The sequence below is a fragment of the Squalius cephalus genome (genome assembly GCF_949319135.1).
Source record: "Squalius cephalus genome assembly, chromosome: 19".
Taxonomy (NCBI): Eukaryota; Metazoa; Chordata; class Actinopteri; order Cypriniformes; family Leuciscidae; genus Squalius; species Squalius cephalus.
The window spans coordinates 9,194,755-9,221,121 of record NC_137140.1 but is presented as its reverse complement, the minus strand read 5'-3'; the positions used below and the strand labels follow the sequence as shown (position 1 = coordinate 9,221,121).

At 36.4% G+C, this 26,367-nt stretch overlaps 1 protein-coding gene across 1 annotated transcript; it reads right to left on the bottom strand.

Annotated features, from left to right (window-relative positions):
• Nucleotides 1-1,868: 1,868 nt before the first annotated feature.
• ppp1r9bb (protein phosphatase 1, regulatory subunit 9Bb) lies at nt 1,869-26,367 on the bottom strand. Its single transcript, XM_079850705.1, has 10 exons — nt 24,624-26,367; nt 10,179-10,311; nt 8,939-9,059; nt 8,740-8,844; nt 6,579-6,714; nt 5,421-5,570; nt 3,935-3,988; nt 3,204-3,433; nt 2,378-2,474; nt 1,869-2,246 (listed from the first exon to the last, which is right to left on the bottom strand). The coding sequence occupies exons 1-10, from the start codon at nt 26,013-26,015 to the stop codon at nt 2,193-2,195; spliced, it is 2,472 nt and encodes an 823-aa protein (XP_079706831.1). The 5' UTR covers nt 26,016-26,367; the 3' UTR covers nt 1,869-2,192.

Below are 26,367 nucleotides of genomic sequence, written 5' to 3'. Positions count from 1 at the left end.
TAATTGAACCAACTTTTTTCTTTCTCCATCTCCCCATGAGCATAATATTTTAGAAACAAAGAGTTCTCTAATGCAGGGTATGTTTTAAAAATATGAAATTAAGCTGTATTTTCTCAATATGTACCACAGAGGCATTCATATCAAGCACTAAAAGACAGAGCAAAGAAAATGACATTTACAATGTTAATGTAAGATGTTTGGGTTGAAGAGAAGCCTGGTATCAGGCATTTGAGGGGCTAATTTTTTTTTTTTTTTTTTATGAACGACTAGGCTATACATTTAGAATGATCTGACATCTTTGTCAACACAAAAAATAAGGTTAGGAATGCACATGGTCACATTTGAACTGCAAAGCAGTCTCTCATCATATACATCCAAGCTTATATAATCGTAGTTGCTCTCTTGACAGGTTTAGTTAGTTGAAAAGTTTAGGATTACCATTATGTCCATTCAATTAAGTTATTTTGAGCATATAAAGTGCATATTTTACCACTTAAATAAAACAAAGTAACCTTGGTTACAAATCCACAGTTGACTGTTTATTTCATAAAAGCACATTAACAAACCACATGAGTGTTTTTCATACAAGCATTGCACTGAAGAAAAAAAAAAAGTTGTTTACATGCCTCATCGATTTAATTTAGTCCCGGTGTAAAGACTAATGGTGACACTAAATCTACAATCACAATCATTTATAGTTTGTGGTTCCTTCATACATTTCACATGATTACGTTAACAAAATTACTTGCTTCCTATAGGATGTGAAATTCACTGTCGTATCTAGAGCATCTTTCTCCAACAGCTAGTCTAGCTGTGCTCTGTATTAGGTTAAATTATATTGAACAATTCATGAGGCAGGTTCACTCCAGGCAGTAGTATGTAGATAGTGTCCTATTTTTATTTCATTTTTTATATATCCAGATTTCATGAAACTATTGTGGCCTCTACAGGTCAATCTCTTTCAATTGCATTTAAATGTAAATCACATTCATAAAAAAAGAACAAAGAAAAAACTATACACATGTGGAGGCCAGTCCCATAATCATACACGTGTCTGGTATAGCTGAATAAAAGAACAGTTCCACTCATAAAAAGTAAGTAGCAAACACCACTTTTTTTTTTTTTCTTTTTTTTTCTGCCTCTGTAAAGAAGGTTTAAGGGGAGGTCTAAATGAACACTGGAGAGTGACAACACTGGAGTAATACTGAGGAAAAAGGCAGCAGTTGGTTTTTAAGGTTCAAGTCACCAAAACCTTGCACAAAGAGGTATAGTGTGAACTGATATAGGTAGAATAGAGGCAATTGGAGTGAGAGAAACCCCTTGAAATCTGGCTATATATATATATATATATATATATATATATATATATATATATATATATATATATAATAAGGCTAAGCTAAGTATGTTGTTTTTAATGACCACAAAATATTAGCTGAAATACATCCTTGACTGGTTCTTTAAGAGACCATTTATCATTTTGAGTCTTTCCTACAGTATGTTCCTCAGGTTCCGTCCATTTATGAATGATGTGCTTCCCATTTTATACTAATATATACTTTTAAAGAATCTAGACAAATCATACTTGTTTTATCGCATATAACAGTGCCTCCTAAGGACAGTCCTAATAAAGACATCAGGATAAAAGGGGAAAAAAAGAGTAATGAGACTTTTAAGGTACAGCAGCAAGTGGCAGGTCATTACTGGAGTTTCAGAAACAGATGTCTTCAAACACGAGACGTTGTTTTCACTGCTTCTGGTCCAATCAGTGCCTCTGTTCCATTAGTTTCAGGACTGAAACTGGAAAAATATTCCACTGTAGTGTTTTGGTAATCTGTTCTGCCACATTTATGTTGTTAACGTAACTTATAAAGACAACAGAGTTTATTGTGTACATTAGATTATTACAGGAACAACTTTGGCAAAACTATCGATGACAGCCGAATCAGTATCAGAGTTAAATATAAGGAAAATACAAAGGGTTTTTAAAGAGCAAACACTGCAGGGTAAAACATTTATTCACAATACTAAGAATGAATAAAGAAAAATCTCTAAAACCATAAACGCCTGAAATAAAGGTATGAAGGAATGAAACTTACTGACAATAATTAAATGGACAAAAGTACAGATTCTCTATTTCCCCAGTTCCAGTACATTTACATTGAAGTAGTTATTTAAACAATTAATAACTTTTACGATGGATCCAGTGACTTCAACTCCTCGACCTGTGAGCCAAGATCTATTACCTGTATGAAGAGATTTTTCATATGACTGCTTAATTTGAATTGTCTAAATAGCCATATTTATAAACTGTATCATATTAGTAAGCAAAAGGATTTGATCATTACTAAATATTATAGGAATGTGATCACTCTACCTTGTCTTGAAGTTGATCTGTTTCCTCCTTATGTGAAGCTTCAGTCTCCTCTAGAGTTTTCTGCTGAGCTGTTTTCTTCTTCAGTAACTCAATCTCCCTGTATGAAAAAAATGGAAGGAAAAAGACATTGATTAGATTCCTGAAGTTTAATTTAAAAAAACAAACAAACAGTTAATTAATTTCTTGGGTGTATATAATTATCTTGGGCTGATTACTAAGAGGAAAATCTCATTTAAAACACATTTGCCAAGAAATAAGTCCTTAGAAACGTGATCCTTGTATTCATATTGGGTTTATATAGTTTATAGCATTTTAAAGCATATAGTTTATAGCAAGGTTGTAATTTTTATTTAATAATGAAAGGTAAAGATTTTCTTGCATCTTAGATGTGAACATTTTTTCTTTAACAAATAGGATTTTTTTTAAGCAAAAGATTATAACAAACTTTTGCTTCTGTTCGTTCATTTTTTGTTACCGTAGAAGAGGTGTAACCAACTCATTTCATTTTGAATAAATGAATTGATCCAAACAAAAAAGAGTGTCACATCATGGACCCTCTTACTGTTTATACAAATTGTAAAGGTTTGTTGTGTGTTTAGTACATGTCTTCTAGAATGCTGCTATGTAATGCTTACTAAATGGATATTTAAATGTATGTATTAACCTTGTACATAAAATGAGCATTACATTACAATCTACAAATAGCAGGTGAATATGTGAACTTACTTTATATTAAACTTTAAAGAAAAACTCAGGGTTAAAACTAAACCGGACCTTTATTAAGATTGTGGATGTGTGTTTTCTGTATCTGTGTGTTTTCTCTCACTTTTGCTGATACTCTTTTATAAGGCGTTTGGCCTTGCTGTATTTGCGCTCTAGAGCCTGGTATTGAGCCTGTGTTTCTTTCAGGTGCTCATCCACAGCCTGGCACAGACTCTGTGCCTCCATCCAATATCCCTCCAGCTTCTCCATGCGCTCCCGATTCTCCTGCATGTTATGTTCCATCTGGGCTTTTTCAGCACGCCAGCGCTGCTTCTCCTGCTCTGCATGATTCAGCTTAACACATAAATGCAAACAGATGATTACTTTCTTAGACTTATCATGCAAATAGTAACATAGATCAAAACTTTACAAATGTGGAAAACCAGAACTCTTTGTCAGAGGAAAAACGTCCATATATGTTCTTTTGAATAATGTAAAGGCATAAAAATGGAAATTCTGCCATCATTTACTCACCCTCATAGCATTATACTGTAGATCTTAATGCTTTTCTTACTTTTGTAGAACACAAACCAAGAAGTTTACCAAGAAAGTAAGCCGTAATACACTGATGATCTTCCCTTCCACCAAGCTCTAAAGTCTCATTAAAACGTCCAAACTTGGTGCCTCAAGCCATGTTGTATCAGGTTTGATGTCAACAATGCTTATAGGCAGGTTTGGAAAGACAAGTAAATGATGACAGTTTTTATTTTCAGGTGAACTTTCTCTTCATCCTAGGAAAACACAGAATTTGATTAGACATATGATGACCAGTTAGCATGAAAAGGGTTATCATACCTTCCTCTTGAGCTGTTGGATTTCAGCCTGAGTCACAGCATGTTTGATCTGCAGCTGTGCAAAAGTAGTAAACAGATTAAAGAACGTAACTTAACCTGCTCTTTTGCAATGACAAAACTGGCAGTTTAATGGAAAACTAATTTACAGTTTAGTTTTTTCAAATTGCTTTCACACAATTTCTGAAACTATGGCTCAATTTCTTGAAAATCCGCATCTCTTGCAAAAGCAAACACATCATTCAAAACTATTTTAACTCTTCCAAAAGAATTGTTGAGGGTGAGAAAAATGTAAAACACTACTATCTCGTGTCTTTTGCTTGTTTATTGTGCAGTGGAGTGTACAGGAGTTTGTCACACGTACATGTATGTGCACAAATACACTGTATGTATGCACAATTGATGAATGTTACAGTTATTGAACTGAACTGAACCAACACTGAAGTGACGAGCTGAATATTGAGATTATTGGCTTGTTGGCCATGCTGCTTCTCAGGCGATTTTGAATTTGTTACTATTGTGAAGCGGCAGTGAAACAATCTATATTGTAGCTTGTATGTACATTCATATATTTACACTATAAGCAGAAATTCAAGGGGGTAAAAATAATTTCTTTCTTTCTTTCTCAAAACTGAGTTTTGATTTCTATGTGATCAATTTATGTATAAGTGTTTTCACACATGATCACTGGGTGTAGGTCATCAAGAGTGAGGCATGTAGAGAACTGTGTTTATAGAGTTTTGCAAAAAGTTTGTTTTTCAATTTCAAACTGAGTGTAAAGCGTAAAATGTGCTTGCAGTTTTGCAGACTTGGTTTGAGTGAATCGTTTCACTGAGTGGGCCTCAAGTTACACTTTTAGTGTGTAAGCAATTTGAAAAAACTGTAACACACTGATTAGTCTAAATGGTCTAATCTTACAGAGTAGTACAGTAATTTACCAATTAATACAGGATAATATTCTGTTACATTTCAGTTCAGCCCTACATAATTATGGCATTTAATTCAAAAAGAATTGCTTTACAAACTTATTGTAACGTAAATGTTCTGTTTAGGTTTAGTTTTCATTTTTTCCTGCTCTGGCTTGCCTGTGTTCATTGTTCCCTTTACTTAGTTTCTATGGTTCTAAAAGAGTTGACACCTGTTCTGTTTTTCCCTTGATTATACTCCCTGTGTTTATAAACCCTTAGTTTCCTTTTTTTAGTTTTCGGTCTCGTTTCTGTTTATGTGGTTGTGTTGCTCCCTGTTGTCTCCTGTTCCTCTATTATTGGATTAAAGACTATTCTTTGTTTGTGTTTCTTCGAAAATCTCCCCCGTCTCTTGACGTCATCCGTCTTTTTTAAAGCTGAGAAATCATTTATTTTTACTTGCAAGTATAATTAAATGTGGATACTTTTTAACTTTAACACAAGTACATTTTTCATTAGATACTGGTTAATACAATTTCTCTGTATGGTTTAAACCCTTGATGTCCAGCTCAATTTGTGTCTTACTTCTTTATATTTGTGAGCAAGCTTCTCAGGGTCAACTTCCAATGGTGACAGCATGTCCTCATTTTCGGCCAAGTCAAACACCTCTATGGCACTAGGGTATGTGGGGCTCATCTCGTCTTCTTCATCTTCATCAGTGCCATAATCACCCGGCTAGAAGGGAAGGACAAGGGAACAGCCTTTTGTCACAAGTTATAAACTTTTTTTTTAAATGTTCTGATAAACAAAAGAAAGACAAAGACTTTCAAGTCTGCTAACTAAACATGATAAAACACTCTTCCTTTCTTCACAGATATGGTGTTATGGCAGCTGAAGTTCAATACAATACCAGAACAATTTGATTGTATGCAAATTTAAGAACAACATGGCAGATATGTATCACCAAAACTGACAATGAATGTGGATGAAACTTTTACGAAATCATTCCATGTAGATACAGTACACTTTGCAGTTTTCCATGTTGGATTATAACTCATTAGATGTTTCAATGCTGTTTAGTGTACACGGAATTCCATACCAATGGATTCCACTGAGGCCCAGTTTATCTGGTATCTGGTATCACCTGATACACCTTGATCAGATCACAAGTAGATGAGGGAGACACATTCCCGTTTGCACCTGGTATTTTAATCCGTCTCTTTTGTCCACTTCCAACCACTTCTGTCCTGATTTCTTCAAGGAGAGGGTCTATGGGTAGGTAAATGTATGGGGGTTTTATTCAGATCTTTCGATCTAATGGACAAAATAAGCTCACGCAATTTACACATGAACGTGCCCGGAGACAACAGGTGTTTACCAGGTGTAAACAGGGCCTGAGGGGATGATGTCTGACCCCCCCTTAGCCGGGAAAGATCTGATTGGGTGGCTGATGATGATAAAGATAATGATTACTCTGGTATACTGTTACTCTGACATATAATGTTTAAGACTGTTTTTAATTAGTCAAACATTTCACACAAACCCTAAAGTATTTGAACTAAACATAACTGTCCAAGAGTGCTTCAGCAGCTGGTATTCTTTTACCTTCTATTTTACTTTTAATATACTTAAGTAGTAAAGATATGCACAAGTACCTGATTACAGACAGTTAAAAAAAAATCTAATACAACTATTCTACGCTCACACATCACACATTGTTCAAATAAAAGCAAGTACACAGACCTCTTCCTCATCACCCATGTAGTTGCCATATCGTTGCTCCATCATCTCCTGTTGCCAGCGCTCCTGTTCAAGGGTCTGCTGGATGAGCTGGGCGACTTCACTTTGCTCTCCCGGCTTCTCTCTCCCAATAATAAACCTAGGAACAGAGGTGTTTATTACGCACCTTGTGGTAATCTAAAGTCTTTATCTGTTGGTGCTTACGTATACTAGGCTGCGAGAGGAAGGTGTTCTCTTTCTTTCTACCTCTACTGTCTTTCTTCCTTTAAATGGGTCATCATATACATTCTCATACTTATTTAATCATTTTACTTTCTCCTGAGGTTCACTTACAGTGTAATAACCTTTAGAATTAAAACAAAGGGGTGCTTTTTGTTGCTGTGCCTTTAAGATTACAGTCCAAATGCCCTTTTGCATTATCCAGAATAAGTAACAGTCTGTAATTCAACAGCCTTGCATTACATAAAGACAATCTGCACTGAAATGTGTCACTGAAAACTGCAGCTGCTCATTTCTAATGTTTTTTTTTTTATATGCAGAATGGCAGGTGACAATATAGCCAGGTACAGCACAAGATTTGGTGGACATTATAAATAATTTTAATTAAATGTTATTTTTTAATTGTGCCATTTAAAAGAGGTCTTAAGACTATTTTCTTTTGAGGCCATTCAAATTATGAAAATACCATATTTATAGTGATATGATGGTACGATGGCAACAGCATTTACTGTTGTTTACTTCTGATAAAGCACTTATAGATCCTTCTTTGCTGCTCTGTCTGCCCTCATTTATATTTATCCATCCTTAATTTCCTCCCTTTTTATTGCTCCTACATTATGTGTGTCTCTTCCCCCCAGAGTCTAGTTTAATATAACCCTCTCCTTGTTCTGGCCTCCCCCTGTTAACACTTATCTATCATAATGAAGTGTACTATTCTTCTCTTCTAAATACAAGCTTTGTAACACATCATAATTACAACTGTCACAATGACCCCCATTGGCTGAATGCTGAATGAACTAAGGAAAAGAGCAGGGAAAGATACATATTCCATTTAAGACGGCAATGGACCCACGTCATTCTTTAAACACGTAAATAGCAAAAATTTGTATAAAGTATAAATATATTTTCACTATGTTATTGAGGTAGAAACTGGTACAGTGTTCCCATAACAAAGAGACCAAGCAAACATTACACACACAGTATAGCTGTAGGCAATTGTAAAACACAAGTCTAATGACAGTGAGCAACCTGCCCTGAATTCACACAATGCATAAAAATAAAGACTAAATACTATTAAAATCAAGCTGTCATGAAGTCAAATGTACAGGCTATAATTACTTTGTATTTATTGCTGCCTTCAAATCTGTCTAGGAAGTTCCTACGATTTCAGAAGATGTAATTATGATGTGATTTGTCCAAGTGATTTTGATTAGGGAAGAAAGTATAAATGGGACAATAATATTTCTTACACATGAAGCTGCTTTAGCACCAATGTGACAAAATGAATAGCAAAGGATACACATAAGAAAAGTAAGTGATGTTTAATATTATAATATGTTTAATAACTTTATTCTAGAGCTGCTGTAAAGCCAAACAATCTATGTTACTGTAATTTCCTATTATCACTGTAAAGCTGTTTTGAAACAATCTATATTGTTAAAAGCACTATATAAATGAAGGTGACTTGACTTGACATGAGTCATAGGAAATGCAGTTTTGTCACGTAAATCTGTTTTCTGATAATCATGCATATTACACTATACTAATACAAACCAATTATACAATCAACGTTCACAGTTCAAAACTTAATTATGACCGATACTAATTACCAATCCCAGTACCATGATTTTTTATTAACCGCCCAAATTTCCAGCATTTTATACTGATAATTACAACATTATGGTGGTGTTCATGTGTGCTCGACTCATAAATACAAACCATTCCAACATTAATTTAAGGTAGCATATGATTAATTCAATATTTGTGCCTACAGCGATGGGTGAAATTCAGTGTTTAATGCATTAAAATACAGGTGACTGTAGACTAGAGGACATGATAAATATAAAAGGTAAGAAACTGAAAAAATGGGTCTTAAATGAAATGAAACTATATCAGCAGGAAGGTGAAATGTCTATCGTAGTGGACTATATCCAGCTGGTCTTACCGAACTGTGCCAGATGTGTTTCTCAGGACAGAGGCAGCAAAACTTTGAGTTACACCAACCAGGCTTGTTCCATCCACCTCTACTATCAAATCATTCACCTGTATCCTGAAAGAGATGAAAGTGTGCAATATGACCATTGTGGAATGAGTATATATATATATATATAACTATGATGTTGTGGAATATGCATAACATCTACCTGCCATCCCGATGAGCTGCCCCTCCCTCTGTGACGGTCTTGACGAATATGCCAAGCTTCTCCAATCCCATGTCAGCTCCAGCACCCATACCAATAATACTGATACCCAAACCCTCATTGTCTGTTAATGGACAACACAAAATAGAGAATGCAATCTTTAAAACATAGCGTGCAATGGCCTCAAAAGGTTTTTGTACATTTAAGTCACACTTAAAAAAAACTATAAATAAAATTGCTTTCAATAAAAAAAATATCAAACCAAATCAGCAAATAAATTATTTTTGGTGTGACTTTTTAAGCAACTTGTTTTGCAGTCATTTTTAGTTAATGTATGTCAGTCAGCTCCTCTTAAGTTTACACAGGTGTAGTTCATCACAGTTCATGTTCCACTCACATTTGAGAACAGTCTTTAAAACAGTATATTGATGATTGACCATCTCAAACCTAACAAACTTGTTTTTGTGAAAGACTTGAAGTATGCTTGTGTAATGTATACTATATGCTTACACTATACACTACTGTATGTACTCAACCATCTAGTGTATGCTTTTTTTCTAAGGGTAGATTTGGAATAAAACAGTCCTCACTTCTTTTTTTCAAGTACATCATCTGAGTACTCCTAGTATACTACATTGTGGTCTATTTTTTCAGAGTGAGCACACTACTTGTACAAAATGGTTCAGAATAATAGAAGTATTGTGAAACACCTTCATTTCCTCTTTGATATTCTCTCTGTTGAGTTTTACTCTTTGACTACACTTCTTTTGTTCTCCTAGTCTTTCATTTTCTCTATAGCACACTTTGATGTGCTATATTGTGAATATAGTGGGTGTTGTTAATCACAAAGTCCAGTGAAGTGATTATAATTTACAATACAGCATGGCTTTGAGTGTCTTACTGATTTTATAAAACTTTCAAATTTCCATTGAAACATTTTGTGCCCAGAGTTCTATAATCATTTAGTTATTTTAATACTTTTAAATTCAACATACTATCCACTAGATTTTTTTTATCTAACCAGCTACAAAATTCCATTTAAAGGTAAGCTTCACCATCCCCTACTCTCTCCAAGGGTAGTCAGAAAGGTGCAAGTATTACTGTCTCATATGTGCATTTGGAACACCCTACACAAATCTATATGTCATTGCTTTTTTATTTAAATTGGAATGTTACATATCAGTAATTTTGTATTTAAAATCCCAGATAAGATCTTAAATGGCCTTACTGGCCCTTTCATTACCTTTCTCCAGTTCAACAGGGAACAGGTCCAGCCTTTCCACACGTTTCTCCAGCTCATACTCAGCAGAAGCAGCCATGGGGTCCACATCATCATTCCTCCTGTCATAGTCCTCATTGGAATAGGTTGTGAACACCTAAAAATTTGATCATATATTAATTAATGACCTCTCATTTTATTGCAGTATCGCAACATTCCGAAAAGTAATAGCACACCTCTGCAAGCTGCAGAATTTGTGAGTGCAGTCAGAGAATTACACAAATTATGCAACTTAATACTTAGTGTTAGTGGCCCGTTAATGATAACTATAAAGATAACTATAATGATAACTATATTAGAGTCCACACAAATGCACAATATTGTTCTCTTTATCATAAGCATGCGCTGCAGTTCTGTCACCTGCCACTTTACATGCTCAAGCTCTTTAAAGCAGAATGAATTCTGATTGGTTGTCAATGTTTTTAGCATTCATCAACTGGAAACAATGGTTGTGAAAATAATTCAAACAATATTGTTTCTCTGTGCCTTTATCAATATAGTTGCAGTGTGGACTCTGCTATTCTTTTAGATTTAGAACAATTTTTAAAACTATATCTTTATCGTTATTATTATAGTTATTGTCCTAGGTGTGAACAGGCCTTCATGGGTTTCTTCAAATCAGAGAAGCTCTCTCCAAGCTAATAATTAATATGTTTGTGGGCATGTAAGGAGTAAAAGTCAACAACTGCCACCTTTTTTAGTCATCAGTATTAATGCATCCATATTTTTCTCAAATATTATCAACAAGAATTTGCAAATTCGCAACAGCTCTCTTTAGTGGTTTTCTAGCAGGTCATTTTTCGAGGCCACTGATTGGATTCAAATACAGGTCTATTGCTGTTTACCAAAAGAACTCTTTAAGTGTTGCATGCAGTTTGGTTGTAAACAATTTTATCTACTGATGCACTGACAGTGGAATTGAAGTGGCTCTCTATTGAAAGCAAAGCTGTGTGGGCAGAGCAGGTGTGCCCACTTCACAGCAGCTCTTGAGGCTTCACTGCTAGTTTTATATAATCTTTTTAACGTGGGTGCAGCCTGCGCCAACTTAACCTGGCCTGAACACACATGCACACCGCCAAACAACATGTTTTTTAATGCTGTTTTCAGAGTCTCATTCTGCTTCCTAGTCCCCTATTTTATAGGGGAACAAGATTTTTATTTTCCCACCCAAAGTGATTGTAAAAAAAAGTGATTGTAACTGAGGTGTGCCAGGGTGGTGCAGTCCATATAGGCTGTGAATGCTCTGCATAAGCCATTTGAGAGAATGAGTTCATGGATTTGCTAATTAATATTATTAACACTATTAATGACAATAAATTCCCTTGTAATTTGAGGTGTAACATAAAGCTTACATAATAAAATGTTGGTAATGCATATGTAACTGTCCATCATTTTGCCAAACAACTGTAATTTTTTTACACATTTTTTGGCCAAGCAAATAAATGTGCTGTTGAAGCCGAAAATCACATCGTAATTGCTACAAAACTAACTAGACTAAATCAAATAAATAAATAAAAGCCATAACTGAAACTATTTTCATAGTATTATAACTATATATAACTATTTTTATAGTTTATAAATATATATATATATATTTTAGCAAATGACAATAAGAAGCAAGAAATCCATTTCAGTCTGCTACCAAGAGAAAAATGTGAAATAGTAATAATTGGATGAAAAAAATATTCTGCCATGTCATAGTTTATTAGCCATACTGCAGGCTGTTTACAGTTACCAATCATTTAGAATATGTGTTTTATAATTACCGGTATATGGTGGCAGTCAAATCAGATGCAATGTTACACCTAATTCCTACTTGTTCTTAATCCTCACAAGTGCACTTTTTCACACTTTTCTTTAGTTTAATTTGAAAGCTCAAATTATGTTGTCCTATCATACAGTTTTTATTGTTCTCACGGGTTCCTCTGCATCCACTTTACAATACTTGCATGTCATTCACTTCAGGAGTTTCAAATGTATACCATCTGTTACAATGGTAATTTAGTGATTGTAATACAGATAGATTGTGGATCATGGTGCTGTGATCTAGTTTAGCATATCACAAAGTTACAAAAGAAAGATTTCAGCTGACCCTTTTTACATGTTCCTGGTCTTATTATGCATTATTCATTCTGTACCTGTTATTCCAAAAGACAAGTGGTTTAGAAAATGGATGGATTATTCCAAAGGAACATAAACGGATCTGGTTTTAAAACTTTTACAATTGGCTGATTTTAAAACCTCACTTTAAGGTATCATAGACACGTTCCCAGCTGTTTTAAAATGTAAGCAGAATAATTATACAGTCTTTCTTAAGGTATCTTCTTTTGGCCAAGCACTGTAATTATTCTTCAAAGAGAAGGCAACACCAAAATGCCTTTCAAGAAGCTAAGTGAAAAAAATCTATCCATGATAGCAGACAAAACCAAAGATAATTTGTACCATGTTTGTTAGTGCTATTCTGTAATTAGTTTCCAGTTTGGCTAACATCACAAAGCCCATTTTTTCATCCACCTGTCATATAAAGACTACTTTCAGAATCCAATCAAGATCCCAGTGAATAAAATCAAGTCCTACCCTACTTTTTTCTCCTTGAATATTCTGTTTCATTCAGAAATAAATCACATTACGGAAGTAAAATGTTGTTTCCTGTTATGTAATAAAACAAAAATAATACCAGACAGTCTTTATTCCCCAGACAACCACCACCATCCTAAATCCTCATCCCTCAATTCCACCCACTCATGTCCTGCCACAAGCATCCCACTGTTAGTGGCACATCCCACATTAAACACAACCCCTGAGAGAAAAATTGTGCTTTACTCCCATCTGTGCTTAAATTCCACCTGCACCTCTTCCCCAGTAGCAAAACACCCTCTGATGCATCACATACACCAGCTGAGACCAGCTACCATTGCCATATGATTCAGTTAGACTGTGTGGCTGGGATTTTTTGTGGTGCCTGATGGACACAAACATCGGATTAAAGAGGGGGAGGATGGAAAGAGAGAGAGAGAGAGAGAGAGAGAGAGAGAGAGAGAGAGAGAGAGAGAGAGAGAGAGAGAGAGAGAGAGAGAGAGAGAGAGAGAGAGAGGGAGAGACAGTGGTGTTCCAGTTGTGTGAGAGTGCCAGTAGGTCATATCTCTTAACAGATGGTCAGGGATACCCCTCCTCCGCTCAAACTGTCCCATCCTGGCTCTGCTGCCCTATAAAGGTATGCATGACAATAATTTTACAATAAAACCCATAATAGGAATTGCTGTTTCTTGTTGCATGAATCTCCTGAAACTTGTCAATACGTCATGGTTATATTTCAACAACCCCATCCCCCACCACCACCACCAATAAATAAATAACATTTTACAAAAAAGAAATGTAAAATATATATTTCTTTCAGCTCACTGTAATGTGAAAGTCTCAATCTCATTACAATTCTATATATATTTATTTTAGTTTTATATCACAATAATGCTTAATTATGATGCAAAAATATGGCTGCTGAAACACTTCAACACTTAAACAGTTCTGACAGGAAAAACTATGTAAGGAATAGTGCTAATTGTCAGTTGGAAAATCATAAACCCAAATAACCTGGTTGAAAAAGTTGTTGCCCACAACCACTAACGTTTTTCTACTCTGCTTGAGGTCAGGAACAAGAGAGTTGCAGAAAGATTGGTTCCGTTCCAGTTGACAGGAATAGACTGCTGAGCATTAAAAGCACTCTATGTTTCAGCTAACACACAAGGCAGAGGTTTTCCAGAGTTTTTTTTCTTCCCTTTCTCTTCAAACACTCCTGTTACAAAATGTTCTTACTCTTCTAGCTATTAGTAAATACATTTTTAATAGTTTTTTTTTTTAAATCTACATACGCTAAACATAAAATAAAATTTTGTTGCTAGGGATGGCGCTAACAAAGCCAAGGTAATGGGTCTGATTCCCAGGGAGTGCATGTAACTAATATTAAAAAATGTATCCCTTTAATGCAACTTATGTCGCTTTGGATAAAAGTGTCTGCCAAATGCATAAATGTAAATGAATCACTGGAACAGGGGCCATCTAACTGCATCAAAGGATTTCACTAAAGAATTTCACAATTTTCTGGCCACATCACGGATATTAGTTAAATACCAGCAGTTTTCCCAAAACAAATATGCAAAATACATGGTTATTGTTGAATTTAGGCAGTCATTCCTGAACACCATCTATATCCTGCAGATCTGAGGCTTTGTTCAACAATGTAGCTGTAAAAATACTGTAAAGCAGCTGGATTGTATCCCAATAATGTGCTGGTATTGAGTAAAGAATGAGGGATGGATGAATTAACCGCTCTTGTAGCTCAAATACGATTAATATGCACTTCCTATAAATATACACCTCTCTGTTCTAATTATATATATTGAAAATCATATTATTAAAATGCATTAATAAGCAGCATTTTTTAAGCTATTTGATTAAGGTTTGAAGGCTGAAATGAGAAGTAGGGCAAAGCCACCTTGATGTGAGTACTGCTTCCTGTGGTGTCCCTCAGGGACCGAGGTGTGAGGAATGTCCCTCTGTCTCACTCACAGACAGTTCTGGGCTGTCTGCATGATCATGATATATCTGTCAGTTGTCTACAGAAATGGCTCAAAATTCCAGGGCAAATTCACTGCTACACATTCATTCCTTTAGTACTTTGAAACATACCCAAGCCAAGATTCACTGCTACTATTTCTTCCTGATATTAAACACAAAATTTGATTTTACACAATGTACTCTTTTCCATGCAATTCCATGCAAAAAATAATAATAAATTACAGTGAATGGCCTTGAAAAGCCTCAAAAGGATGCAAGCACCCTAAAATTACTATAATATAAAAAAAACAGTCCATACAACAAACATGTGACCACAATGAAGGGGAAGATTATCAGAATCTAACATTCATTTTTGGTCTATTCCTCTCTCACAAAGCTGTTCTACATGAGCTTCATTTTTATTTCCGTTTTATGATACATTTATTGTGCTTTTTAATTTCACTTTTCTAAAAATGTTCTCTCTTTTTTTTTTGGATGAAACATGACCCAGATATTTCTTAGAGAGTTACACTCACCTATATCTAGAAAAAAAAATGTCTTAACTACAGTTGAAGATTATGAGCAGGGCTCAATGTATTGTGTAAAGATAAAATCATTTTTTATATTGATTTTTCACTGGTGTTTTACCCATATTTTGATTTACACATTACATTGTGTTGTGTTTTAGCATTAAAGGAAATGTCCGTAAACTTACCTTTTCCATTTTTCCCACTGTTTTTTTCTTACAGTGAGGAGATAGATAACTTAAATCATTTCACAAACTTTAATGGCCTTTCTCACCAGGTTTATATCTAAGTTACATAGCTTGCATAATAATAACTGACATACTGTATATTGATTCTGAACCACAGAATGTAAAATATACAAATATTTTATTACACATTTTAAGTGATGAAACACTGACTGTGTGTTTTGTAAAAGAGAGATAAAGAGAAAAACAGAGAGAGATGAAAAATTGAAAAAAAAAATGGAAGTTTAAGTGTTAATGAAAAATGTTGGAAGTTTAAGCGTTTGGAGGACTGACAGTGACAATAATGAAAGGAAATTAATTAAAGGGAAAAAATAATACTAGATGAACTTGACTGAATATGTTCATCTCAAATGAATATGGGTTGAAGAAGGACATAGAGAGGAGAAGAAGTGAGCAACTGAAAGAGGGGCAGAGAGAGAGAGGGAGGGAGGGAGGGAAGAAAATGAGAACAAAGCGGTTAGTGTGAGATCTGCCTCTTAGGTCAGCCTCAACTCTCCAGCCTAAAGAGAGGGAGAGAGAGAGAGGTTTAATAAAGACCCAACACCCTAGCCAGCACAACAGGCCTTGTGTTTGATGGAGAGCTGTTAAATTCATTTAGGGAGAAAACTTTGTCCTAAATTCGGTCCACAAATAAGAAAGGGGGTGAAAATGGGACAGAAGGAGAGAGAGAGACAGAGAGAGTGACACGGCCACTTACTGACCAACACAAAAGCAGCCACAGTTTGGCAGCGACTGAATACTGTCTCTTTGGCCTGCGGCCTCTATGTGATCTCACACACCAGTGAGAAACACTGTACAAAGACTCCAGATTGAGAACTGATTACTTAAAAACAGTTTTTACTTGTTTAAATGGTTCTGGTTTTGCACAAAAATTCTGGTGCAAAGTAAATGACAGTTTTTGACAGTGACTCTGCCATAGACCATAGTCCTAAACGCGGGTGGGTACCCCGAGTGAACCACTAATATTTGATGTAACGGGTGGTATTATATTTACGTTGTCGTTTGCAGTGCGTATGCAGGTCGGGAATCAATAGGCACAGGTAGCCAAGACTATTTCGACTGTTATTATCCACAGATAGGCAGCTGCTTTTAAACGGTCCCATGCTTATTTGTGTTCACGCTCTGTAGTCTGAAGACTGTCAAAGGTTTCTAATTACAACAGGATTTGCAGCATTGAGCATTGTAGCCAATAGTGCTGCATCTGAATTGATTGACAGCTTCAGTCATTATAAAGGGAGCGCTATTTGCTCACTTTCTAGCCTATACAGGTGCTGGTCATAAAATTAGAATATCATCAAAAAGTTTATTTATTTCAAGAATTCAACTTAACAGGTGAAACTAATACAGTATATTATATAGACTCATTACATGCAAAGTGAGATATTTCAAGCCTTTATTTGTTATAATTTTGATGATTATGGCTTACAGCTTATGAAACCCACGAAATTAGAATATTACATGGAATCACACAGTAATTACACAGTGATACCATGGTCATTGAACCAGGTTTTGGTTCTTTTGGCAGTGTGGGCAGGTGCAAATCCTGCTGGAAAATGAAGGAAGCATGAAGTGCTCTGAAAATGTCCTGGTAGACGGCTGCGTTGACTCTGGATTTAATAAAGCACAGTGGACCAAAGTCCTCTTTTCTGATGAGAGCAAATTTTGCATCTCATTTGGAAACCAAGGTCCCAGAGTCTGGAGGAAGAATGGAGAGGCACACAATCCAAGATGCTTGAAGTCCAGTGTGAAGTTTCCACAGTCTGTGTTGGTTTGGGGAGCCATGTCATCGGCTGGTGTTGGTCCACTGTGCTGTCCACTCAATGCAGCCGTCTACCAGGACATTTCCAGAGCACTTCATGCTTCCTTCAGCAGACAAGCTTTATGGAGATGCTGACTTCATTTTCCAGTATTTGAGGTCATATCATACAAGGAACACAGTATTAATCAATAATCTTACCCTGTAATTACAATTTGTGTGAAAAGGAACAAAAGTTGTAGTCCTGTAAGGTGGCCCTCCAGGAGCAGGATTCGACTAAGGCTAGGCAAGTTTGGTCCTAGAGAGCAGCTGTCCTGCAGAGATTAGCTCCAACCCTAATCAAACACACCTGAATCAATGTCTTCAGGATTACTAAGGCTATTGGCAGGTCAGTTTTTTTTTCAGGGTTGGAGCCAAACTCTACAGGAAAGTGGCTCTCTAGGACCAAACTTGCCTACCCTTTTGACTAGGGTGACCAGACGTCCCCATTTTCCTGTGGCAGTCATGTTTTTTGGTGTGTCCTACTTGTGCTGTCCCCAGAAATGCCCCTGTTTTACAGCATGTTCAAAACACTCCATAAAAACACTTAGGGTACGTCTACATTAATCCGGATACATTTGAAAATGCTGTTTTCATTTAAAAACGCACTCCATCTACACTAGAGTTTTCAGGCGTTTCAGTGTGGATGAGAAACTTTTGAAAAACACCTGAAAACGCTAAACTCACCTTACTGCGCATGCATAAAACCTCACAAAAGCTCACTGAGATGATACAGACTGAAAAATGAATAATAAAGTTATCACGCAATTCTTCTGACAGGATCATTTTATTTAGCAAAATATCTCACTATTTACTGATGTGTCCAGGTCGCACTCAGTCACCATATGTTTGATCTAAAACGCAACTGCTCTCATGTATTACTGCAGGACAGCAAATGTGAGTACATTTTTTGTCCTCTTTGCAGGACTGTGATATGAAGAGTGTGCAAAGTAACATATTTAGCAACTGTGTGAAAGTGAATGGCAGGCACAATATCGTTGGTATAAATATGAATATCTGTTGGTACAATATGAGTGAAGGGGCTTTACAGTCCACACAACAACGCGAAAACAGCTTTTTCAAATTTATCCACTTTGGAGTGTGTTTTCAAAAAGCTTTGTTTTCATTAATAAAAACGCCGTCTCAGTGTGGATGGAAGGCCAAAACTGAGAGAAAAAGATGCGTTTTCAAACGAAAACGTATTAGTGTGGACATGGCCTTAAAAAAATGCCAGACCAACATAGCCTGCTTTAGTATCCAGCTGCAGAACCACAGTACCAGCAGTTTCAGAACAGCAGTGCCAGAACAGCAGCCACAGAACAGAAGTGAGGGACAGCGCTTATACAGTCTTAATAGAGCTGCACTACCTACACACGTAATTTTCTTTTATTATGAGCTATTTTAACATGGATTTTGATTGGACTGATATCTACAATATTTAATGACAATACTTTTAAATAAGGTCACTTTTTAATTTGTACATGTAAAATCATGATGTACAATGAGCATTATTTATTATTCATCTTTAATGTTAATGGATACAAACACAATAGTTCATTGTTAGTTCAACGTTATACAACTTTTGAATTTTAAAAATGTATTAATAAATGTGTTTTAAAGTGTTTCCCATTTGACTGTACTATGTGATAATATTATTATATTATTTCCTTCATGTTTGTGTTGTTACGAATAGCACTTAAAGCACTTATCTATCAGATCCACCAGAAATCTACCCCTCACTTTCCTCTATTCATAGGTCAGCTATTTTTACTCTTATCACTTACAGGAGGGGTTAATCATGATTTCACATTTCCTGCATCTGAAAGACTCACACCTTTCTCTCAGATGCATAATGTGGGTGCATGTTCACGCTTTTAGGCAAGCTCATAATTACTTAATGCATTTAAATTTATAATTATATATTATTGAAAAATATTTTTGAAAATTCTTATTTGTCCAATAATGATGGGTAAGTTGAATGAATTTTTACAAATTTAGCTTTACATTGACATTAAAACCTTTTTAGACTTTTGAACAATTTTAGTGAAATGTTTACTTGTCAGGATGTATCAGGACAGATACTATACATTCCTTATGCAATGTGATCACATGTGTGTCTACCTTGAAATGTAGTGGAGTTCACAAAACATCTTGGACCCCCATTTTTACATTTCTATTAAGCGCTGAATACTTGTGATCAGATGAACTCTCCAAAATAGATATTAATCCCAGATGAAAACAGGGTAATATTATGCACATCTTAAAACTAAGACTACAAAAAGAAGCATGTATAATTGTACTGAATAAGCACTTAATGTGTACTGTACATCAAATCTTAAAAGTATATTTAAAAAAGAAAAAGCTTTGCATATAATATATTTTTAAAGAACTAAAAGGCCAATTAAGTGTACTTAAAGAGAGAACACTTTCATGGCACACCTTTTTTAAAAGTGCATTTTGTAACAAAATCATATTATCAAATGTCATGCTTTAAGTACATTTATTTGGATGATAATTTTACATTTTATCTGTAGTGTGTTATTCAATATTACATTTTAAAATAATATATTTTAAATGCACTGAATTGCAACTTCATTGTTACAAATGTGTAATTACAACATTTTAACTAAATAGTTTCAATAGAAATTAAAGTATATTTTCGTTTAACATTAATGCTTTTCATTACATTTGGTAGTACACTTTAACCATATTTCAAAGACATTATAACTATTAATGAAATTGCATATTCAGATGTAGTGAAGACATCATTAAAATGGTCCATGTAACTAGTGGTTAAACCTTAATGTATGAAGTGACGAGAATACTTTTTGTGCACAAAAAACAAAACAAAAATAACGACTTCCCTGACAGTCTCTGACTTTTGCACATAAAAAGTATTTTCGTCGCTTCATAACATTAAGGTTGAACTACTGTAGTCACATGGACTATTTTAATAATAGTCCTGTTCGACTTGAACCGGCGCTGCACAGACCGACTGGTTTATGATATCAAAGTACGAGCCGCCTGATCTCTAATCGCTCTCGCGGTATTTTGATGTCATTCACCGTTCGGTTTGTCCAGCACCGGTTCAAGTCGAACAAGCCTGATGTCTTCACTACCTTTCTGGGCCTTGAAACTGGTTATGACGTTTTCTGTCTATAAGGGGTCAGAAAGCTCTCATATTTCATCAAAAATATCTTAATTTGTGTTCCGAAGATGAACTAAGGTCTTACGGGTTTCGAACGACATGAGGGTGAGCAATTAATGACAGAATTTTCCTTTTTGGATGAACTAACCCTTTAAAGGGGTCATGAACTGAGAAATCAAAATTCCCTTGATCTTTTGACATATAAGAGGTCATTATATTATAAAAACATTCTGTAAGTTTCAGAGCTCAAAACTTTCTCGTTAGTCTAAAAACCGCTTGTATTGCAGCCAATCCATTTGAACGACAGGATGTGGAATGTGCTACTTTATAACTTTATAACGATTCGTGGATGTATTTGGTAAATAACAAGAGACGCAAAAGGCAGGTCAGTGCAGAAACCAAACGATAAAGGAGGCTCCAAAGACAACAAGATGCTGTGCAGTGCCAAGTTGTGGAAAAACACAGTCTTTGCATTGCCTTCCCTCTGATCCCAACATTGGGAAACAGTGGATGAACTTTATTATTTTAAAGAAGGTCCAGACCAGTGTGTGGTGGGCGTTCTGGCGCAATATGGCTGCCGTCGCATCATCCAAGTGGATGCTGCACATTGGTGGTTGTCGAGGAGATTCCCCCTTCCATGTAAAGCACTTTGAGTACCTAGAAAAGCGCTATATAAATGTAACAAATTATTATTATTATTATAATTATTAATAGTAAAAACATGCTAAATGTTTTCGAGAGAGTTCCACTTGTAATACTAGCTATTTCATATGCAAAGATGTCAGCCAATCACAGCAGTGGGCGTTTACACTGAAGTCTCACAGCAGATACGCCCCTTCAAACAGAGCATTCAAATCAGAGGCTAAAATCAGGCTAGGGAAAATGCCTTTTATTTCCAAATTATGACAATTTTTTGTGTAAAAATCATACTATCATTATAAGTGCACCGCAGGAAACATTATGAAACAATAAAACAATGCAGTTCATGACCCATTTAAGTGGGTCAAAAAAGCACACTAAAATTCGGCCATATTGCATTAATTATAAACTTAAACAAAATTTTAATTATCATTTTAATTTAAATTAACATGCAATTAGGTGAATGAAAATATTACAGTCAGTTAGCACTAAAGTATATAAAGTTTATGTTTTTTCATAATAAGCACTCTAACTATGCTAAAGTGTACTTCTTTTTCACAGACTTATGATGTTATTGGTAAGTCTTTTAAACAGCCAAAAGCCTACAGTTTTCTTCAGATTGCTGCAAAAAGGCAGAGCATCCAAAGATGACACATGATTTTCTTCTTGCTATTGTTAGTCGGTGCAGGTTGTATAGTTTCGGGGGAGTGACATTCTTAATTCTAGAGAGAATTTTCTTGGACCCAGGTTCCTAAAAGGATCTTTTGGTAAATGTTGGTTCAGTTTCATGTTCATAGAGTAGACAGAACTACATCCTGATCACAAGCAGGGCAGCTGGGCTGATCAGACACATTGTCTGAGGTATGTTTGTTACCTCAGCCACTGATGTCAGGTCAGCATTTGTCCTGGATAAATGTCACCCCTAATCAAAAAGAGTTAGCCCTTGGGAAAGAATAGATGCCAAGACAAACCGACTGACAGTCTGGATTATGTTATGTTCTATTCAACTCATTCAGTCTGTACCAGTCTGCAGCCTCTAAAAGCGTACCAACTAGAGACCCAAGCTTCTACAAGAACCAATACATAACAGACTCAATTATATAATGTATGCAGTTCATTCATTAATTTAGTCCAACATACTACACCAGTCCCCAGGCGACCATTTTAAGTGAACCAGACCCATCTCATTCACTTTAATGAACAGGAAAATAAAACGAAGCATAAAATACAAACACAAAACACAGTTCATTTGAATGCAGTATTTGAATTAATCAAATACTTTTTCAAAGTATCCCTTTTAATGTGCATAAAAATTATCCTACCTGAAAACATGGTCAGTGTCCTAATTTCTTGTTAAATATTAGTGTCTAATTAAAGGTACACTGTGTAGTTTTTAAAGTATTTTATTAGCTAAAAACAAATATTGCATCACAATAAGTGTAATTGTGATTGTCAAAACATTTGGTAACTAAATAGAATTGTATTAAGTTTAGTGACAACATGTTACAATGTTTACATTGTACAATGACTGGTAGGATACAGTTTTTATTATTACTTCTAATTCCATTCTTGTGATTTGATTCCAAATTTTGATTCAATATTGACTAATTTGGAATACATGTTTATTTTACATTTTATTTAAAAAAATAATCTCACCTAATGCTGTAAACATAGAGGGCCCAATCTGCTGGTATTATTAAAGGTTGAAAATAACAAATTAAATTAAATATAATGCAGTTTTTGTTATAATAACAATTATTTAATGACATAAGTAAAAATATAATAAATATGTAATATAGTGCTCAGCAAAATCTCCTCTCTAGCTATTTTTTCTATTCAATTAACAGGTACTATGGTCATTAAATGGCTTTCCTGAGCTAAATGTAACGTTATGTGTTCTCCTGCTGTTACATTGACCTCTTTCCGTGGTTGAAAAACACTAATTGTTCCATATTATTTATACTTTCGGTAAGTTGTACTGCATCTTTAAATAAAAAAGTAACAGATGATCGGTTCACTTGCACTTGAACTGAGGCGCTCAGCGATCTGTCACGTCACATTTACAAGCGCCAAACGTATTTTTGTCTGAATTTCGTAATAAAATTGACGGAATCTAAGAGCTGAGAATTAGTTTAATATTAAAAGTACCTCTTTGCTCCGCAATTTTTCTGTGCGTGAGAAAATGGATGTGTGGCGTGAGAGCGTGTGAAAAGTGTCAATTGCGTGAGTCTCACACTCAATGCGTGAGAGTTGGCAGCCCTGTACTTATGCCGAGCCACAGGAGAAGGAATCCTCGTCACCAAAAAAGCACAAAATTGAATTTAAAAGGAAATGTGACCGGCGAATTAAAAAAAACGAGGGTAAATATCGAGCTAACTTTTCCCAGGTGGAAAAAGCTAATGAAGGAGAAAGACTTTGAAAGGGACGCTGAAGTTGCCTGTTTTCTTCTCGACAGGTAAGTCAATATTACGGTCTAAATTACAAGCTTTTTTTCATTGCTTGGTTGTGTAATTCATTATATAGGCAGCATAACAGTAGAACATGTATAGTTAAACTCGATGAAGTGTTATTGGAAGACATGTTGTCATAGCTTCTTGGTACATAACGGCTACCATAGTTGCAACATGCATTTGAAAAAGGGAGGCGCTAGAGAGCACTATTCGTTTGAATGCAAAATACAATTTCACGCTAGATGGGAGAAACTCCTACACAGTGTACCTTTAATATACAAAATATACATAAACTGAAAATCTTCCCCTCCATCATAACTCCCAAATTTCATACATAATTCAAATGTACCAAGGGTGTTTGGTGTCAATGACGCAGCAGATGATACAACAGATGATTTTCTGTAAATTATTAAAATTTTGATCTGTTCTTCACATAAAGCTATCATGTGTCTCCATAAGACCTGGAATATATAGTCCACTATTTAAATAATGAACTTGATCAATGGTACTTCTCAACATTTTCGATTCGAAGGCCTCCTGTTAATGTCCAGCACAACGTTTTGGCCCACAATAGGCTATTTTATATATTTCTGCTGTAATCATGGCAAAGTAGCGTTTTTATCAACAGAAACTGGAAGTAATGATATATTAAAGAAATGAATTAATTCATTAATTTAGTGATTCCAGTTTCAAGAACTGTGTGCCTTTCAATATAAACAGTGGTTTATTAAGATGAAAAAAAGAAACATGATTTCAGTTTACACCTTTGTGTTTTTTAACATTTTAATTGGTAATTGGTAATATATATAAATATATATAAATAATTTATTCATTTTATTTTAATTACTTAAAATGAATTCACTTAAATGCTTTTATATTATCCTGAGGCCCCATTGGAAGTTGGCCTCGGCACCCTGGTTGAGAACCACTGCCCTAATTTTGCATTCTGAGGAAGAAAGAACTTCATACTGGTTTGGAATCTTATGAAGGTGCGTAAATGACGACAGAATTTTAATGTGTGATGAAATTTTCCTTTGTATAATAAACTCACCTTGATGGGTGCAATGCTGAATTTAATTTTCCGGCTCGGGGGAGGATCCTCCTCCATAGGTAATCCAGTAATCTCAGAGCAGCTTGACTCTGGCTCATATACATCATCTTCATCCTCCTCATCCTCAAGCTGGCTACCACCAGAGTCTTCTCCTACTGCGCTGTAGGCACTGATATCCACCAAATCAGCCGTAGAGTAATCCTCCTTCAGAGTACCAACATCATCCTCCTTCTTACTGACCCCCACTGACGGACGAGCGTGTCCATCTTCGCCCTTACTTCCAGTGCTGGTGATGCCAGACTCCATAGTGTCTCTCTCCAGGGCCTCTCCATTGGAAGTAACTCCCCCATTTCCCACATCAGCAGAAATAAGAGTACCTTTTGCCTCTGTGGCATTGGCCTGTCCTAGCTTACACTTATCTAGAGTCTTGGATTCATTGGCACTAGATTCATCCTTCTCCCCTGTCTTTTTCTCTTCCAAGGACTCCTTATCCAAACATGTGAGACTGTCCTGAAGCTCAGATGCTCCATTAATGCTGCTAAACCTCCCATCTTGTTCCGCCTGGTGTTGGTTAACCCCATCCTCCTTGTTTGCCCCCGAAGGAATGGCGCGTACCCGTTTGGTGATGATTTTGGAGTTGAGCGCACCGACCCGGCCGGTGACCCCGCGCAGAGGTAGAGGCAGCGGGGGCGTGTTGGACAGCCGGTGCAGGTTGTTCCGCAGCTCGGCGGCCCGCTCGAACACGGCGCTGAGCTGGCTGACAGTGGGCGACACAGCCTCGACGGTTCCGCCGATCGCGTCCAGGCTATCCAACGACTCCGTGCTGCCGTTAAAGCGCGCGACCACGTCCAAACGCGACGCATCTTGAAATCCCGCGGCGCGTTCTTTTTTCAGTAATACGCGATTGGAAGCCGCCTGCTTCTCCTGCAGCTGCTGCTGCTCAAAGATCTTCCTCGTCTCCTGCAGCTTGGAGTACCTTGGCGACGCGTCCGTTTTAGTATCGAAGCGGTTGACGCGCTCGGAGACGCTGGATCCCAGTTTGAGCAGCGCGCTGTGATCCACGTTCTCGTTCAGGCTGCCAGCTCGCGGTAGCGTGAGACGCACCGCTTTGCCGTCGCCGTTCGTCTTTTGCGGGTCTTCAGCCTCGGTGGGTGAGGATGCGCCCATCTGCATGAACATGTTCTTGATGCGGTGCACGTTCGAGCCGTACGTGCGACCGCGGCTGGTGGGCTTCGGCTTGCCATCCTGAGCGTCGCCGTTATTTAAGATATCGTTCGCCGGCTTCAGCGCGTGAATACCCGCTGCCTCGTACGCGTTGCGGTGAGGAGAGGCGCTGCGGAGCGCGGTGGTGCTCGCTGGCTTGGAGGAGGATGAGGATTCGGTCTTCATCATGGTCTGTTAGGCTTCTCCGAGGCGATGCGATAACAGCATCTCTGAGTCGTTGGCCCAGACGTTTTTGTCAGGACAAATCTGTCGCTGATGAACAATAATGTGCCCTGGAATATGATGAAGAGAACAGTGAATTAATTCCCATGAATGCGCGTAGAGTGTCCGTCAGCGGCATGGCACAAGCACCGCACCATCTTTCCGTCTGTGAGAGAGAAAAATAAAACGCTGATTAATGTGTAAATCACACATGCATTCGTGAAAGACTAAAGGAGAAACTAGAACACCGATGCGCCCTTGTTTTTCACGACAGATTGTGCATTTATAATCCGGATCGTTTTGATCTCTTGATTTAGTC

What these genes read in the sequence shown, in the direction of transcription:
- ppp1r9bb (XM_079850705.1), bottom strand. Translation starts at nt 26,015, where the DNA reads ATGATGAAGACCGAATCCTCATCCTCCTCCAAGCCAGCGAGCACCACC. An exon ending in TCAGCATTGCACCCATCAAG is followed by an intron (nt 10,312 to 24,623) that starts GTGAGTTTATTA and finishes TCAAATTTTTAG; the next exon opens with GTGTTCACAACCTATTCCAA. An exon ending in ATAAAAGAGTATCAGCAAAA is followed by an intron (nt 2,475 to 3,203) that starts GTGAGAGAAAAC and finishes TTTTTCATACAG; the next exon opens with GGAGATTGAGTTACTGAAGA.